We start from the raw sequence: 18,505 nt of genomic DNA, 5'->3' as shown, positions 1-18,505 counted from the left end.
TATATATGGGACTATACGGTTGAAAGATAGCTTAAAGGAATGTATTAGCCTAACTCATAAGAACTCCATGATTAAGCGTGCTTTCTAAATCCTGAGTAAACATTTATGGTACCATTCGATATTATTTATAAATATTCAATAATATCATATTATGTACAAGAGGATAAAAATGTAACTGTATAAACGTTAATAATAAATTTTCATGAAATCCTCAGTTGTTCATTAACTTCGTTTTCTTTTCCAACAAGAAACCTTTTCTTTTTTTGTTTTTCATTATCTCTTCCATTCCATCTTCCACATCTTCTTCGTCGGCAATGTTAGTCCACAAGGTTTTGTCCCGTGTGTCCACCAACGTTTCTCGGACTTCTTTTACCTCTGCTTCGAAATGGCCCCAACACTTCTCCAATCACTCACATTCCCTCATTCAGCAATCTCCCAACAAGGTAATCTTCCACACTTACACAGAGCAATTATATTTCCTCCTTTTTAATTCTCAAGGTTTTGCCAGGATTTAAAGGGTATGCTCAAATTTTGATTGTTTGACCCTTTTCTAAGCTTATTATTTTCACACGATTCGGTTCCGTGTCTCAACATATATCCTAATTGGCTCGGCTTTTAAATAATTGATGTCCTTAATGTTGTTTTACTTTTTTTTTTTTCTGGTTTGGTTTAGTGTCATCTTGATCATGAAAGGTATGTGTGAGAGACAACTGGTTTGGGTGCTCTCTGTCTTCTATAAGATGATGAACAAAATATATTTAGGTACTGATTAGGACACCCCTCTTCAATGACCTGTATGACATGTGTCACATATTCTGCCGAAATATTAAATTTAAAAGATGATATTTTGCGGCTGCAACATGACTCTGTCACAGCACTAATGAGAGTAATGTTCCTGATACCCCACATGTGAATATTGTTGTGTCAGTTTAGAAATGGTATTATATTATCTTGTTTCTTCTTTTTGGCATGACACAATGTGCATAAGGTCTCGTGGAAATCTAAACAGCTAACTTTATCTATAATGTTTTATGAATCAAGTTAACATTCTAAAGATCATCATCAATAGGACCTTTTATCTGTATTTGTTACCTCTTTACTATTTGCAGTCTTTTAAAATTCTCAAATATTTCTTTCATATGCCTTTTTTTCTTGTATTTGTATACATTTGTTCATAGGAGCCTCTTTCCTCAGTGACATCAATAACTGATATCTTGAAGAGCCTCTACCTTGACAAGTCAATAATTGATGGCTTGAAGAGACTCTATCGTCAGAAGTTGAAGCCGTTAGAAGTCACTTACCGTTTTAATGATTTTGTATCACCATTAATGGTGAGAAAGTTATTTTATTTAGGTTGTTGCTACGTTTTGAATGTATACAAAGATATAATTAATTTCTTTTGCTGGTTGTAATTTTTTATATTATGTAGACAGATAGTGACTTTGATGCCAAACCAATGGTTATGCTTTTGGGTCAGTACTCAACTGGTAAAACAACATTTATCAAACATGTGCTTAAAAGTAGTTATCCAGGCACGTGATTCTTCTTTCTCTAATATACCCTTATGTATCTCTTGCGTCTCTTATGTGTTTTATGAATACATTATTCTGTATCTCCCTGCAACGGTGTCCTACCAATCCTTCTGATTACTACATGAACAAAGTATTGAATCTTTTCAACGTCTGTAAAATATAAAATGCATTTATTTATTTTGATATTCTTTGTAAAACTTTAGGATGTTTAATGGGATGGTATATCATTACTTTTTAAATATATAGTTGCTAATCTCTGTCATGTTTTTCCCATAAATGTTGATAGGAGCCCATATTGGACCCGAGCCAACAACTGATAAGTTTATTGTTGTCATGGTATGTCTAAGCCAAGCCAATTCCTTTCTAATGATTCTGTTATTACGTTCAATGTTTTCTCAGCTTTAAACATATACATCAATATGGCTTCTAAATCAATGCAAAATTCAACATTTTGGCAGATGCTATGAATCACAACACTGCTATTTCTTGCAGTGTTGGAGTGCCAGTCATGTACTGTCTTTTCTTAGTAATCCTTTAAAACATAGTTTTGCCTTTTCTTAGTAATCCTTTATCTTTTAACTGGGAAATGGTACTAATGTACAGTCTGGATCTGACGAGAAAACTGTTCCTGGAAATACTGTTGCTGTCCAAGCAGACCTGCCATTTAGTGGCCTTAAAACTTTTGGCACAGCATTTTTGTCAAAATTTGTGTGTGCACAGATGCCTCATCCTGTAAGTTGATCTAGATTTGTTCAAAACATTTACAAGGTTTTCTTTTATAGCATTTGTGCTTGACTCTTTCAATTGTCCAAAGCTACTAGAACAGATCACATTTGTTGACACTCCTGGAGTTTTGTCCGGAGAAAAGCAAAGGACACAACGGGCATATGATTTTACGGGCGTGACATCTTGGTTTGCTGCCAAGTGCGATTTGATACTCTTATTGTTTGATCCTCACAAACTTGACATTAGTGACGAGTTCAGTAATGTGATATCATCCTTACGGGGACATGATGACAAAATTCGATTAGTTTTGAACAAGGCAGACCAAGTTGATACCCAACAAGTAAGAGCTTGAATGGTCACACTTCTGTTGTTTATCTTTGGAATCTTTCACAACCTACTCCAGTGAAATCTAACCTATATTTCTCTCTTTCTTATAGTTGATGAGGGTTTATGGCGCCTTAATGTGGTCACTTGGGAAGGTGCTGAAGACACCTGAAGTAATGCGTGTGTATATTGGGTATGTCGCATCATTTATGTATATTATATATTTATACTTCTCTCTCAATGTTCAAATGTCGTCTTTGTTATAGATAGCTAGGGAGAGACTACTTGTTGCTACAATTGTAAGGTTTTTGAGATTGTTTTGTATTATCATGAAGTTGTTTGTGTCAGTGCCATTTTAGCTCCAGAAGATTTTTTCCACACAACCACCCCCATGTTCTATTCAACATATACATAGTGAAATAGCTGAACTTTTGTTTCCTTGTTTATGAGATTGACATGGGCTCATTTGCTCATAATCGACCTTCTTTTGCAGCTCCTTCAATGACATGCCTGTAAATGATGCTGCCACTGGTCCACTTGGTAAGGAACTGTTTGAAAAGGAACAGGATGATCTTCTTTCGGATCTGAAAGATATACCAAAAGCAGCTTGTGATCGAAGAGTGAGTTATTTCACCATTTTTTTTATCATAAAAGTTGTTTTCAACTAAAATTAAGGTACTGTGTGTTTGGTTGTTCTTTAGTGCCATTATGTCCATACACAGGTTTATACAATATTCTCCTTTTCCTGATATATAAATTCTATAGTTGCATTATATCTGTATTATTGATTATTGTAGATCAATGAGTTTGTAAAACGAGCCCGAGCAGCCAAGATACATGCCTATATTATCAGTCATCTTAAAAATGAGATGCCTTTTATGATAGGCAAATATGAAGCTCAACATAGGCTCATTGATAATTTGGCAGCTGAATTTGGAAAGGTATGGATCTATCTGTATATATCCACTTTGTTTATATGGTTTACACATGACTGACACATTTGAAACAGGTGCAAAGGGAGTTCCATTTACCTCCTGCTGATTTCCCAAATGTAGACGATTTTAGAGAGAGATTGAGTGGTTACAATTTTGATAACTTTGCAAAATTCAAACCAAGGATGATTCAAGCAGTTGATGACATGTTAGCTTACGACATTCCTAACCTCTTGAAGAATTTTAGGAATTCTCATGATTAAATTTCTGAGCTAGTGAGTCAATGCTATATTAGGTTTGTCAGATTGATGTATATAGCAGAAATTTTTCGGGCTCTTTGTGCACTCTGTATTGCGTATTGAAAAATTGAAACACTCCATTGCTGCATATACGATTTCGTATCAGTAACAAATTGAATTTTCGTACCTAACAGTTGAATTTGGTTGTTGAGTATTCCCTTCGAGCTCGCACGCTGCTGAAAATATAATATCAGAAAGAGAGGACCTATAATCAGGGGATTACCCTCAGACTCAATTTAATGGTAAATGTGTAGGATAGTTGAAAATCAAGGTAAAGTATGTGTAATTTATAAAATAGTAATGAGTTTCGTTTAAAATTTTGAAATAAAAATGGAATGGAATATTTTTTTTTTAAATAATGAAATTTAAAAGAAACAAAAACTATATATAAAATTGAGGAGAGAAATCAGTTAACGCAGCATTTAATAACTTTTACTAACATATTTTTTGAACCTATTAACTTTAAATATTTTCACAAAAATTATATGTACAAAATTTAGTGCTACTATAAAATTATTTAATGTTCTATTCATATAAATATTGACGATAATGTAGAATATATTATCGAATTTAGTATAGTTTTTATATAACATTTTTAAATGTGTCAGAACTAATAAAAATTATGACATATAAGACTTCCTTCTTGTTACATGCCCTCTAAATTATAGATTCACTTTATTTCCTCTTGATACATTCGGTTGTTGGAAAAGCTAATATATATATATATATATATATATATATATATATATATATATATATAATGTGTGAGAAACTATAAAATGATATAAAGTAGTGATTATTTTTTTAGAGAAGACATTAAAATTTAATAACAAAAGGTTAAAATCATAAATAGACTTTTTATTAACAAAAAATTATTTTATAAAAACTACCCTATTTCTAAATTACTTTTAAACTTTTTATTTACTTTCTTCTTAGATATTTGACTCCATACTTATGCTTGAAGATCAAAACTTGAAGAAAACCTTTCATCAAGTTGAAATTTTGACATGTGATTCTAGACACACAATTCTTTACTTTGGTTGTTGGAATCTTTGTTTTGAAGTTTGTGATCAGAGTAATGTTATTTATCGTTTTGATATACTTAATGTAAATATTGTATGTGAAAATTATGCTAATACAATAGAAAATAGAAGTATTATTAATGTTTCAACTAAATTAAATGATATGTGATGAACTTGGATGGAAGCATGAAACATATGTACAACATGGTGTGGTATTTTAAAATTTTATGAGAATATGATGTATAAATCAGGTGTGAAATAAGTACGAAAGACTATGAGGTGTAATGTGAGATTACGTGATTCTTTGAGGTATTCATATTGTATGAAATGATGTAAGAATACAATTATATGATAAATTTTTTACAGGGGTTTGCTAAGAGATTTTTTTAGTTGGTACATTTTAGCAAAGTGTACCAAATTTTAGATTCCAAAAAAATCTATATTAAAATACAAACCAATTTTAAATCCAAGGTATTTTAATAATTTTAAAATTTAATTTAAAATAAAAAAAAATAAAAGGTAGTTATTTATCATTCTGATTGGTCCACGTAGTTATTACCTTTTATTTTATTTTTTATTTTAAAAACAACTACCTTTTATTTTATTTTTTATATTAAAAAACAACTATCTTTTAAAAAATATATAATAAAAACTAATAATTTTTCATACACGTGGACTAGATGATAAATAACTACCTTTTATTTTTTTTTATTTTAAATTAAATTTTAAAATTATTAAAATACCATAGTTGGTTTTTATTAGAAATTTTTGTGTCATATTTGTTTACCAATTTTAGTTTTTAAATAATTTTTAAAAATTAAAATAATTATTATATTAATTTTAATTGTTTTTTAAAATTTAATTAATATCTTTTATTTCATTGTTTTTTAAACTTAATTATTTTCTTAATTATAAAACTACCTACAAAATAAATAAAATTGTTTTACAATAAAATTATAAAAATTATTCATATTTAATTTTATAATCATAATAAAAACAACAATAATTTATTATTTTTATTATCATATAATAAAATCACACGTTAATAAAGAAAATTTACCTTTTCTGTCTACATAATTTTAAAATGTAGTATCTACGTTTTTGTTTATTTTATCATATACATAATATATATGTCCAATTTTAGTTATTTTGTTTCCCAATTTTAAAATGTAAAAACTAAAACCAATTAGTAGTTGTGCTAAACGCTATTACAATAAATTTGCCTAAGATCTATACACACACCAAAAAAAAAAAAATTAATTAAAATAAATTTACATGTCGAATTCCTTCCTGTAACACTGTTTTGTTTTCCAGAAAGCTCTGTTTTCCCATCATCTCGTTTTCGTTTCCAGAAACACTCTGTTTTCGTTTCCAGAAAAACTCTGTTTTTTCCACTAACACTTGTTCCATTCCATCTTCTACATCTCTTCTTCTTCTTAAGAGATGTTTGTCCATAAGTTTTTGTCGCGTGTGTCCACCACCTTTTCCCGGACCTCTTTTCTCTCTGCTTCCAAAACTCCCCAACACTTCTCCAATCACTTACATTCCCTCATTCACCAATCTCCCAACAAGGTAATCTTCCACACTTGCCCAAAGCAATTACATTTCCCCTTTTTTAATTCTTAGGGTTTTGCCAGGGTTTTAGGGTCTTGCTCAAATTTTTATTTTTTACCCTTTTTAACGCTTATTGTTACTTCTACTGTTTTTTTACAATTCGATTCCTTTCGTGGAGGTTCAATGTCTCAACATATATCATAATTGGCTCGGTTTTTAAATAATCGATGTTCATGTTATTTTTTGAATTTTTTTAAAGGTTATGGTGGCTTGTGTTTCAGAAGTTCTTTTTTATCCATTATAAAGAGTAATGTAGTTGCTTTGAAATTAAATGTTAAACAAATTTTTATAAATGTCATTTAGAAAGAAAGAAATAATAGGATGAATGTCTTGTGTCATTTGTTGCTGTTGATTGTCCTGTTTGGCCTGGGTTTTAATAAGTTGTGTTGTATCTCATTCTTCTTTTATTTAGCTTGTTATTTTTCGTTTGTGGTTTGATAGTATGAAGATTTTAAAAATTGTTCTGTTTTCTGGAAATTTATTGGTTGACAATTTTTTAATAAGTCATTCTTTGGTCAATTTAAAAAGAAAAAGTCATGGTAAAGGTGTATGGACTGATTTTTACATTGTCATCCACTTATAGAATAGTCATATATGGCAAGTGCATAGACTTTCACAAAAATTATTTCCATAGTCATTCCAATGATGATTTTTTATTGGTTACCAGTGGAACCTTTTTATACCTGCAAGGCATAGAAATTGAACTTACAAGTGTAACTTGTTTATTTTTTGATGTAGAAGCACTGCTTGAGCTTTTTTCTTATAATTTTTTCCCTCTTATTCTTGTTCATTGTAATTTTCTTAAAATATTTTTCTGAAGGATAAGTTGTTTTAAATTCCTTTCATATATGAAGGATTAATAATTCCTCCAGTTTTTGTTTTTGTTTTTTGTGAAAGATATGATGAAAATTGACCATGTGATCTTTATCATTTTTTATTGAGTGAATTCTAGTTAGGAATTTTAAAAACCACATATACTTTCTAATGTTCCAGTTGATTCCTGTTCAAGTCAATTTGTCACTGCTACGGATAAGTTCATCAACTCCAAGATGTGGGTTTTCTTCATCAGCTTCAAGTGAAACTAATGACAAGGAAAAAGGGAAGAATATGGATATTGAAGATTCTACAAATGATAACCCTGATAAAGCAAACGAAAAGGTCAATAATTTTGAACAGGCCGGACAAGCTAAATCTGCAGATAAATCAGAGGAATCAAGTTCTATTTTGGATTCTCAATCTCAAACTGTAAAAGGAAGGAGGAGAGGTTTCAAACGAACAGCATTTTCTGATTCTGATTCAGATTCAGATTCAGAGAATGAATATCTGTCCAAGGATGATTTGATTAAACTTGTGGCTGAGAAAGAAGAACTTTTGAAGTTAAAGCACAAGGAGATTGAACAAATGCAGGATAAAGTTTTGCGTACATATGCAGATATGGAGAATATCATGGATAGGACACGACGTGAATCAGAGAATTCGAAAAAGTTTGCTGTACAGGTTTATGTCTGAAACCTTTTGTCCCAAATAATTTCCTCTTCAACTGAGTGCTGAGTGGTTTAAATATGATGTAGAACTTTGCAAAGAGTTTACTAGATGTTGCGGACAATTTGGGAAGAGCTTCCTCAGTTGTAAAGGAAAGTTTTTCAAAAATTGATACACCTAGTGACTCTGCTGAAGCGGTAAAACTTCTGAAAACACTTCTGCAAGGTGTTGAAATGACCGAGAAACAATTATCAGAGGTAGAATGTTCTATTTTATGCTGTATCTATTTAAATTCAAAAGTCACAGCCAATCTATTGTTCAATGTTTTCTTTCTTCTCAATTTTATAATTGAGGTTTATTCCCGTTTCTTTTCAGATGTCTCATTAGTTCCTCATTTAAATACTTTTGTTTGGTGATGATAGTGGAATGATAGTTAATTGGGTGATGTGAGGGTGACAGTAATTTGGTGGGACTAAGTGAGGAGGCTTTGGACTAAAGTTGGTGGACTTGGTTCAAATTCTGTGAGATTAGGGGCTTGTTTTTTGTTTCGGTTTCGAATGGCCTATTTTATTTTAAAAGTCATAATCATGTTGGAAATCATTTTCTTATTCAAATTTGTTTTACTTATTTTGTGAATCACTGTATCAAAAAAGAGCTGTGTATTGAAACTCTGGAAGCACTAAATTCATTTAACGGTCACTAGATTGGAAATAGGATACTTAGTTTACATGCTGAATTTTCATTGAGTTGATGTGTATCTAATAACTAGAGAATTTGGGTAAGAACTTTATCACCTTCCCTTGCCATCTAATCAACCAAGTGCAAAATAACATGTTGGCTCTATATGGTGTGGGGTTGAATAGAGTTCAAAGCTTCACAAATGCTTGTAAAGCTAGGTGATAAGAACACCAAATATTTTAACTCTAAACCACTTCTGGCTTTCACAAGTATTCTTTAATATGGCACTCCTAGCTACAAAAAAAGTTTGATAATGGTTCCAGGAAAAACTCTCTTACAAAGTTGTTTCATAGAGAACTAACCTTACTAGGTGAAGGGTACGACAATATGTTTCTCTCAAGGACTAGATGGTCTAATTGACAGTCTAGCTGGTACTACTTTATATTCTTATGGGATTTATGAAGACTCATTTTGCATGCAAATTTTGTAGTTTTTGTGTTTGTGGTCTTTGGTCTTTTATAGGCTTCTTTAAAGTATCTGTTGAAGAATTTGTTCAATATTTGTTTGTTTATTGATGCAAATCTTATTGTGATCTTTGATTTTGTTCAATTTAAAGCCTAATAAATCCTAAACTCTAAATCATAAACACTAAACCTTAAACACTAAATCCTAAATCCTTGTGTTGCTAATATTTTGTGTTGTCGAATACTCTGCTTCGCCAATCTTTTGATTTGACGATATTTGTTATAAACATCAAGAATGGAAAATAAAGAGCATATCTTAGGTATTTATCGAATATTTCCTTTTATGAGATATTATATTTGGATCAGCAAAATAACCCGAAGTAGACGAACCATGTTAGATTAAAACATATGAAGACATTCTTAATGATTTGGTTTTAGATTTTTAAAATTACTATGGGTCCTTTCAAATTATAACGCATTGGATGCCGAATTTAATATGATAAATATGTGGTTTAATTGCTTCTTTTGTTCCCAGTTGATTTTGCAGTGGATAAAGTGAGTTTTGAAAGCAATGATTTTTAACGGAGATGACTTGATTGACACAAATTTTTTCTATATGAGGACGAAATTGACATTTTTCTAAAAGGGGGACGAATTTGACACACTTCAACCAAACTGGGAACAAAAGAAACAATTAAACCTAAATATGTTGATGAGTCTGGTTAAGATTTTTATTGATTGAATTTATTTGTTACACTTTTGCATGAAGGGGCATCCTATAGATTTCAGACTTCGTCTAACAGTTTGAGAATTCTTATTTTATACGGATAGATGGTAGATGGTTTGCTGTTCTTGAACATAGAAAGTAAATTTATTTGAAGTTCTATTATTGTTTTAGTTTAATGATGATATGTATTTCTTATTACTCAAAACATATTTTAATTAGCTATTAGTAATTCAAAACTTAATATTATTGATTATAGTGAAAACACTTAAGTGTATGGATCATCCACTATGCCTGTCTGGAGTGTTTAAGACTAGACTATCCGGAATTAACCAAATGTTTTCATACACGAGTTATGACTTTCAAGAATATTACAAAAAGTTTTTTCCTCTTGTATTTAAAGTAGATTATTATGAGTTTGAAATAATAAATCTTTGAGGACTGCGAATTTCTTCAGGCTTCAGCCTAGTGTAAAGCTAACTGCTAGTGCTTACAGGTACTTAAAAAGTTTGGTGTAGAAAAATTTGATCCTACGAATGAGCCCTTTGATCCACACAGACATAATGCCGTCTTTCAAATCCCTGATGGTTCTAAGCCTCCAGGAACCGTTGCAGCTGTTCTGAAGGTAATTTTCATAATTTTTAGTAAAGACTATGATTTGCTTCTTCCTATTTTATAATTTCTTTTAGACCCTTATAACTGTTTAGATTCTTAAAACTGTTGGTACGACGTGTTATTTTGGATGTATGAAGCATGGGTACTAAAAGGTTATTGGCATATCTCTTCATTCATATTTGATACTATTACTTCTATTATTGTGCCACATTTCTATTTGTGATGTTTTTGTATCTTTTCTATTTGAAAAATCTGAGACAGAAATCAATGTCATGTTCTCATTTCAGACCCTTCACTTCCTAGAGAAGCATTTTCTCACTATTGCAATAGTATGGAATAGCTACTTTAATCCTTTTCAAATGAGTTAGAAAAAAATACGAACTGCTCAAGTCCAGTGACAGTTCATGAATAAATTTAATTTATTTACAGATATAACATTATTTATTTAATATATTTTACCATAATATATGTATTTTCTGTTCAAATAATCGTTTTGCAGGCAGGATACATGCTTTATGATCGTGTCATTCGCCCAGCGGAAGTTGGTGTGACTCAAGCACTGAAGGAAGATGAGAATAAGGGTTCATAGAAGTGATTCGAGTGCCTTCCATTTTAATTTGTATCTCCGCAAGCTTTCTAATCTTCTTTCCTTCGCACTACTATTTTCCATTCCTTTCATTAGCTTGCAAAATTTACATTTTCCAACTAGTTAACAAATTTGTCATAAAAAGTGGCTAAATATTATGACATTTTTTAACAATTTGTTGTTCATTAGAGAAATTTTGTCATTAATATAGATTTTGATAATGTTTGGTGAGGTCAACATACAAATTTGTACAACATATTCCGAACATGCATAATAAATTCAGTAACATAATAGTAAAATGTGAATTACTTAAAACAAATAGTATTAACATGGTATAAAATGATATTCACTTTGTTATATTAATTTAGAAATGTTAAAATTGTTAATTCAAATATTTAGAAAAAAGAAATCTTTGGTGGACTAAATAATCGACAACACTGTAGTCATGGCATAGTCGCAAACTCTTTCGGTGCAGGTAACTGTTTCTTTCTGTACCTTCCTTTTTTCTTCCTGGTGTGACAAAATTACAGATTTATCCTTGTATTTTTTTGTTTGTCCAACCCTATACCAGCAATGGCGAACCACAATCTGTGTCTTTACCAAGACAAAAGAAACAACTAATGAACAAGATAGGAGAAAACTCATCGTTCTATAAAACAATTCCATGATAAAATATTGTAAGCATAAGCATCCCTTTTAACTATGTATTCTCTTTAAAAATCTATAATAGAGTTTTTTATTTTTAAAAATAATTCCTTTTTTAATTTTTTTATATTCTCTTTCTTTTCTTTCTAGTTTTTAAGTTATTATTTCCTTTCTTGAACAATTTTATCATACGAGTGACTTAGATTATACACCAATCCTATGTGATCAAAATTTGTATTTGGGTAAATTTCTTCTTTATTCTAATTTCCTTTTTCTTATTCCATTCGCAAATATAATTTGGATTTTAAATATTCAATATTGATAATTCCTATTTTTATTGGTCCATTTCATGTTTAGTGTTCAAGTTGGTTGGTTAGATGATATAACTTAGGATTAAATATGTTTTTGGTCCCTTAACTTTTAGTGAAAATTTGAATTAGTCTCTCTTCAAAACTTTGACCTAATTTAGTCCTCCAACTTTAGAAATGTATGAATTTAGTCCTTTTAACTAAATTTTGTTAGATTTATTTGATGTTTCAAGCACGTTTTATGATAACATTTGGGTTGTTTACACTGTTTGACACATTTTTGTTTCAATGTTAACTGAGAAACGTGTTTGAAACATCAAATAAAGTTAACAAAATTTGGTTAAAAGAACTAAATTCATACATTTATAAAGTTGGGGAACTAAATTAGATCAAAGTTTTGAAGAAAAACTAATTCCAATTTTCACTTAAAGTTAAGGGACCAAAAACATATTTAACCCAATAACTTATAATTTTGATTTACTCATCATTTACCAAACGAGTTCAAAGATGGTTTTTTGAACCACAATCCTTGCTGCTTACACCAAATCATTACAAGTTATTGGAAAATGCATATGGATGGGAATATTGAAAATACTCAGTAAACGTAGCGATTGCAGTTAGACAATGTTATGGCAATTGAATGGGCACTAGAGAAAAATCGGAGGCTCTTCAGTTCTCAAACACTACAATACAGGCAGATGAAAACCTTTGCAATGCATCCCTCACACATACTCAACCAAAATTTAAAACCTATCATACATCTCATAGTTAATCTAAATGACCACCGCCCTTCCCATAAAAGAAAACATAAATCTTCCACACACACACACACACACACACACACATATATATATATATATATATATATATATATATATAAAAGCTCGAGTACGAAAAAATAAAATATATTAAGCCTTCTATTATATAAAAAAATATAAAATATTAAGAAAAATATGACAAAGACAAAGGTCTTAAAAAGAATGTTCATTACTTTAGTATATAAATAACAACTATTAGTATAATAATATTTCAAAATATAATCCTTTAATCGTCCAGTACATGTCATGACATGACATTGCTCTATAAAACAATACATACAACCATAACATATATATCATATTTATACCTATACGCATGTACATTACCATAACATAACCTAAAAATATTTTCATGGCTTAATATCTCTTTTGGTCCCTTGAAAGAGGGAGAATGTTCAGAATCATCCTACCTTTCTTAAAAAGTTAAAAATGATCCCAACTTGTGAAAAAATTGGTCAAGTTAATCCTTTTTGGTTACGACATCAAATTTTTAACGATGCAACTGCCACCCTAGAGAAAACTTATGACATGTCCAATTTATCTGACTGTGTGACACTGTAAGGGTGAATGAGGTGTAAAATAAATAATTAAATAATCCTTTAAAGGAAAATAAATAATTATTAAAAAATTAAATAATTACTAAAAAATGTTGAATTGCTCGAAGATTCCTTTTAATTTATAATTAAAAAATTTATGAAGAGTTAGGGTTTCATTAACCACTGTAAATAGCAATTTCTAATAACCTCTAATCTTAATAGGTAATTTAAAGCTGATTAGAAACCTAATCAAGAACCTGTCTTCTTCTTCCCAATTTTCTTGTTTCTTTCACTCTAACAACCCAACCCTGAGTTCTTCTGCGGACAACTCTACTCTGAGAGTTATCCTTGTCTCGAGCAAAGACATAAGCTTTGTGGCGGCAAAGATGATAGAGATGCGGGAGCTCGACGCAAGCGGCGTTTTCGTGGCGCAAGGAAAACCCTCTTCTTCTTCTTCTCTATTTTGGGTTGTTTCGCAAGGAAGTGCAGACACGACCTCTTTGTGGTGCAGTGGTCACGACAGAGGCGTCTCCACGAGAATTTGATTTCAGACGCCTTCGCGGCAAGGATTTCGGAAATGGAAGTAGCGTGCGCCTTGGCCTTATGCTATTGGACTGCATTGAACCTGAAAAGGAGAAACCCTAAAAATGAGATTTGAAATGAGTTGAATGAGTGAGTGCGGACTGAAAGGGGATTACGGACCGTGTGGAGGGTGTCGTTTCAAGGCAGCTTGAACGTAGTGGAGAGACAATAGCACAATTATGTAATTGTTTGGTTCCAACTTGCTGAATAAAAATCTCATCACAACTTTCATCTCTGTTCCACGTAAAGATTGAAGATGGGTAGCAAATAACTTTGGTGTCCGATTTTGTCTTTTATTTTGTTAGTGTTAGAACAGAACAAACCCAGATTCTAAAACTCCATCTTTGTTTTCTTAGCTTAGATCACTTTGATTTGAATCTTTCTTTCACCAGAATGTTTAATCCTAAATCGCGATTTCATTGTAACCCTAATCCCTCTTTTTTTAACCTCTCACAGTACATTGCCAAGCAATTTATTTTTTTATCCAATTTTTTATTTTACACCTCATTCACCCTCATAGTGTCACACAGTCAGATAAATTAGACACATCATTAAGTTTTCTCCATGGTGGCAGCTGCACCGTTAAAAATTTGACGCCGTAACAAAAAAAGATTAACTTGACCAGTTTTTTTTCACAAGTTGGGACCGTTTTTAACTTTTTAAAAAAGGTTGGACGATTTTAAACAAGGATCAAAAGAGGTATTAAACCTATTTTCTTTCTTCAACTTATATGAATTGTCTTTTTAGAATAAAATTATAAAAAGCTAGCTAATTGGGGACTATTGATCCATAACTACAAACAAATTGCAGATATTTTGTTGATAAATAATTATGTACTTGGATGAATTTCAATTATATAAATAATTATTTATTAAAAATACTATACAACATCATTTTAAAATTCAGGATTCAGATATTGAAAATCAAAATATTTATCTAGCCAAATGATCGATCCTTTACATGGATACACATTTAGAACATCTTCATTATATTCAAATGATTTATATCCTTGTATTTTCTCTTAACTAAGTCTTACATTTACATTAGCAACATTTATAGTATAAAAATGACTAAACAATGTCTAGCTAGATTTTGAATGGCATATAAGTAACTACCGGAGTCACCATTTCCTTTCTGCCACTCAATTTCCCATTACTCTCTTCCCCACTAGCCAATGTCTTCCGCCGTGAAGGAGCTTTACCAGCAATGTCCTCAAGATCAACAATCTCACTCTCCACATCTCCATATAAATAATCTTAAATAATTAATGTAAAATATTCTTTTTGGAGTAATCTTCATGGCAACCTTATTTGGATCTCCATGACTTATTCCTTATACAATACTTTTATCGATAAAAACAAACTTTTTATGGAAGTCATAAGATTAAATCACTAGTACAAAAATCATATTTTATGACGTACAAAAATCATATTTTATGACGTACAAAAACGAACTATGACGTACATAGTTTTGTACGTTATAATAGGTCTACATATTTTATGACGTAGCAAAAATTTACGTTATCTGAACATATTATGACACTGTTTCTAAAATTAGTCCATTTTTTTATATGAATATTGGAGAAAATTGTTTCGAATTGATGTTGAGTAAAATTATCTATGTCTAAGAAGTCTATAAAAAAAAGAAATAACTCTAATGAATGTGAATTATCCAAATATATAGACCTATTATAATGTACAAATAACGTTAAAAAGTAAAGTAAAATAAAGAATATGAATTATCCAAAAATTATATATATATATATATATATATTCCATATGCAAGCTAAAAGTTATCTATAGCTTTTATATTATGTGGATAATTTCTCATAGGTAATTTCCATATTTTTATAAATATATGACAGAAATTCAATTTTGTCATATACTTTATTTATGTGCACTTAAAATCAATTGAAAGTATATTCTGTGAAGAAACAAAAGTATCAAGAGGCTTGTTTTTTTAAATTATGTGCAAGCAAAATATATTAAAAATTAAAACACTAAAGGTATTAGTGATATGTACATACAACATATTAAGTTACATATATTTAGCTTTATTGAAGGTACAAATATATATATATAAAAAATTAATAATTGACTTTCTAAACATTGTTTTTCCTTTTCGTGACAAATCATAGAGAACACTCAAAATACTAATTATAGTATGTTATATGTGACTTAATACAAATATCTCAGACATCTTAATTTGAATATTCGATTTAAGAAACCTTAACTAAATATATATACTTAAAAACTCAAATGTTTCATTTTTCCTTTTTTCAAAAAGGTAATCTATGTAAAATTTGATTTCATTTAATTTCTTCTTATCCTGTTTGTTAAGAAAAACAATTTTAGTTTTGTGACACCCGGGCACTGACGAGGACGGGGAGTGATTGCCGGTGCAAGAGGCATGGTGCAGGGGGTACGGACAAGGAGCGGCTCCTGGCAGACTTCCAGTGGAAGAGGTACATGGACGAATCGAACATACACCGGAATGAGAAGTATCTGGAGTTGTATAGGTATGGGACTATACAGTTGAAGGATAGCTTAAAGGAATTGATTTGGCTACTCATATCAACAAATGCATTTGCTTTTCGGTAGCCTAACTCATAAGAACTCCATGGTTAAGCGTGCTTAGCCTAGAGTAATTATGGGATGGGCGGGGAGTGATCGCTGGTGCAAGAGGCATGGTGCAAGGAGCACGGATAAAGAGCGGCTTCTGGCAGGCTTCCAGTGGAAGGGGTACATGGACGAATCGAACATACACCAGAATGAGAGGGATCTGGAGATTGTATAGGTATGAGACTATACATTTGAATGATAGCTTAAAGGAATTGATTTGGCTACCCATATCAACAAATGCATTTGTTTTTCGGTAGCCTAACTCATAAGAACTCCATGGTTAAGCGTGCTTAGCTAGAGTAATTATGGGATGGGTGACCTTTCGGGAAGTTTTCTCGAAAAGTGTGTGAGTGAGGACAAAGCACACTGGAAAGCCTCGTGTGTTGATGTGTGGGGACAGTCAGCTGTCCCTGTAAGTTGTCGGACATTACAAGTTTCATCTCCTTTTATTTAATTTTATTCTATTATATAGCATATATTTTTAATCATATATTATTTATTTGTTCAAACCAGAAATAGTTAATAGTTAAAAACAATAAAAGAAGTCAATAATCACTTAACTAAGTATACAAGAATTTCAACCTAATTTTGGAAAAATAAAATAAATTAGGAGGATTCTATTGGTAAGTTGTCAACCCATCCATCCTTATTAATAAAAGATGATAAAGAAAATTGTTCTATTTCTGAAGTATTTAGGCTTTTCATCCATGAAACACGATTTGAGGTATCAGCTCCTGGTCCTCCACAATCAACTTCAACATAAGTGATTCCACTCCTACAACAATTTACTCACAAATTAATAAAAAAAATGAAGAAGAAATACTTAAAATATAAAATATCATTACATACCCAAAAACATTTTTTTAAAAATATTTATAAAACCATGGATTAATAACAACAGTTTTTCATAGCAAGAGATGTATCCATTTAAACTTACTCATTTCCTGCATAATGCCAAGCACTCCATCCATGAGGAGTTACAATGTCAGAAAAATATGTTTTATGAAATATGACTCTTGAATAGGGTTGCCATGCTCTTCCTAAATTCACTTTACCATTCCCACCAAGGAAGCCTCCTTCAAATACAAAACCATCTGGATCATCTGATGAACTTCGTCCCTGAGCTGTCACAAACCCTGCAGAATCTGCAAATCTTCCCAATACATTTATCCTACAGTTCTGCAGATTATAAAAACACACAAAAAAAAAAAAAGAGAGAATGTTTTGAAAATTATCTACCTCACATAATTAAGATTGTCCACTACCATATATGTAAAACGGATTAAAAAATAATTAATGTAATTTACCTCATAGTAAGATTGTCCACTGCCATATATAAAGTCCACTTCACCTTCAATATAACAATCTTTGAAGTAATGACGTCCATATTGATCATATAAAGTATCTTGATAACCCAAAAAACTACAATTATAGAAGAAATATTTATCTCCATGCAGTCTTGCTGCATTTGCTGGTTCGATTTGGCTTCCCATATTGTAAGATTTGTATCTTTTAGTCACCACATTATATGAGTTCTGCAGATACATAACAATATATATCAGAGACAAAATTGAAGAACTATGTATAGTTTATTTATATGTTAATTAACCTTGAAAGTAATTCCACTTGCAATCACATTGGATGCTAAAGAAGTAAACGTAGCGTTATGGTTTATTGATCCGTGGTCTGAGTAACTGATGGTTGTTCTCGAACTACCCTCTCCTTCTAAAATTATACATGGCTTTTCTTTCGGAACAGTAACCCTTTCTCTGCATAATTACAATATGTGAATATAAAAATGTCATGAGAGAAAAGAAGTTACAGTAAGATGTTTTTTCAACTAAGGTAATTTCAACATTACAAGAATGAAAAAACTGAGATTGGATTCAAATATATTTCTTATATTATATATACTATTATTACACCTGACAAATTCTGTGGTAGTTCTTTAATTTGGATGTAACCAGTTTGAGTGTTCATCCTTATCAAAATCAGAA

General features: G+C 30.9%; 3 protein-coding genes across 3 annotated transcripts; 2 read left to right on the top strand and 1 right to left on the bottom strand.

Moving 5' to 3' along the window:
• Positions 1-217: 217 nt before the first annotated feature.
• LOC106763224 (EH domain-containing protein 1-like) lies at positions 218-3,954 on the top strand. Its single transcript, XM_014647431.2, has 10 exons — positions 218-443; positions 1,179-1,331; positions 1,430-1,532; positions 1,819-1,868; positions 2,136-2,264; positions 2,347-2,598; positions 2,696-2,775; positions 3,076-3,202; positions 3,380-3,523; positions 3,592-3,954. The coding sequence occupies exons 1-10, from the start codon at positions 315-317 to the stop codon at positions 3,775-3,777; spliced, it is 1,353 nt and encodes a 450-aa protein (XP_014502917.1). The 5' UTR covers positions 218-314; the 3' UTR covers positions 3,778-3,954.
• A 2,172-nt stretch (positions 3,955-6,126) lies between these two features.
• LOC106764288 (protein GrpE) lies at positions 6,127-11,229 on the top strand. Its single transcript, XM_014648554.2, has 5 exons — positions 6,127-6,407; positions 7,443-7,946; positions 8,021-8,188; positions 10,294-10,422; positions 10,912-11,229. Exons 1-5 carry the CDS (start codon positions 6,279-6,281, stop codon positions 10,999-11,001), a joined length of 1,020 nt encoding a protein of 339 aa, XP_014504040.1. The 5' UTR covers positions 6,127-6,278; the 3' UTR covers positions 11,002-11,229.
• Positions 11,230-17,114: 5,885 nt separating this feature from the next.
• On the bottom strand, positions 17,115-18,001 carry LOC106763223 (putative pectinesterase 52). Its single transcript, XM_014647430.1, has 3 exons — positions 17,816-18,001; positions 17,446-17,687; positions 17,115-17,283 (listed from the first exon to the last, which is right to left on the bottom strand). Exons 1-3 carry the CDS (start codon positions 17,999-18,001, stop codon positions 17,115-17,117), a joined length of 597 nt encoding a protein of 198 aa, XP_014502916.1.
• Positions 18,002-18,505: the final 504 nt, after the last annotated feature.

The sequence above is a fragment of the Vigna radiata genome, chromosome 6 (assembly GCF_000741045.1).
Source record: "Vigna radiata var. radiata cultivar VC1973A chromosome 6, Vradiata_ver6, whole genome shotgun sequence".
In the NCBI taxonomy this organism is placed as follows: Eukaryota; Viridiplantae; Streptophyta; class Magnoliopsida; order Fabales; family Fabaceae; genus Vigna; species Vigna radiata.
Note: the sequence above shows the minus strand (reverse complement) of the source record. Positions and strands in the feature narration are given on the sequence as shown.

Excerpts from the sequence above, each read along its gene's own strand:
- LOC106764288 (XM_014648554.2), top strand. The coding sequence starts at position 6,279 with ATGTTTGTCCATAAGTTTTTGTCGCGTGTGTCCACCACCTTTTCCCGG. Across the intron at positions 7,947-8,020 it reads CGAAAAAGTTTGCTGTACAG|AACTTTGCAAAGAGTTTACT; the intron begins GTTTATGTCTGA and ends AATATGATGTAG. Across the intron at positions 10,423-10,911 it reads CCGTTGCAGCTGTTCTGAAG|GCAGGATACATGCTTTATGA; the intron begins GTAATTTTCATA and ends ATCGTTTTGCAG.
- LOC106763223 (XM_014647430.1), bottom strand. The coding sequence starts at position 18,001 with ATGGGAAGCCAAATCGAACCAGCAAATGCAGCAAGACTGCATGGAGAT. Across the intron at positions 17,688-17,815 it reads GTGGACAATCTTACTATGAG|AACTGTAGGATAAATGTATT; the intron begins GTAAATTACATT and ends TATAATCTGCAG. Across the intron at positions 17,284-17,445 it reads TGGCATTATGCAGGAAATGA|GAGTGGAATCACTTATGTTG; the intron begins GTAAGTTTAAAT and ends AAATTGTTGTAG.
- LOC106763224 (XM_014647431.2), top strand. The coding sequence starts at position 315 with ATGTTAGTCCACAAGGTTTTGTCCCGTGTGTCCACCAACGTTTCTCGG. Across the intron at positions 1,869-2,135 it reads ATAAGTTTATTGTTGTCATG|TCTGGATCTGACGAGAAAAC; the intron begins GTATGTCTAAGC and ends ACTAATGTACAG. Across the intron at positions 3,203-3,379 it reads AAGCAGCTTGTGATCGAAGA|ATCAATGAGTTTGTAAAACG; the intron begins GTGAGTTATTTC and ends TGATTATTGTAG.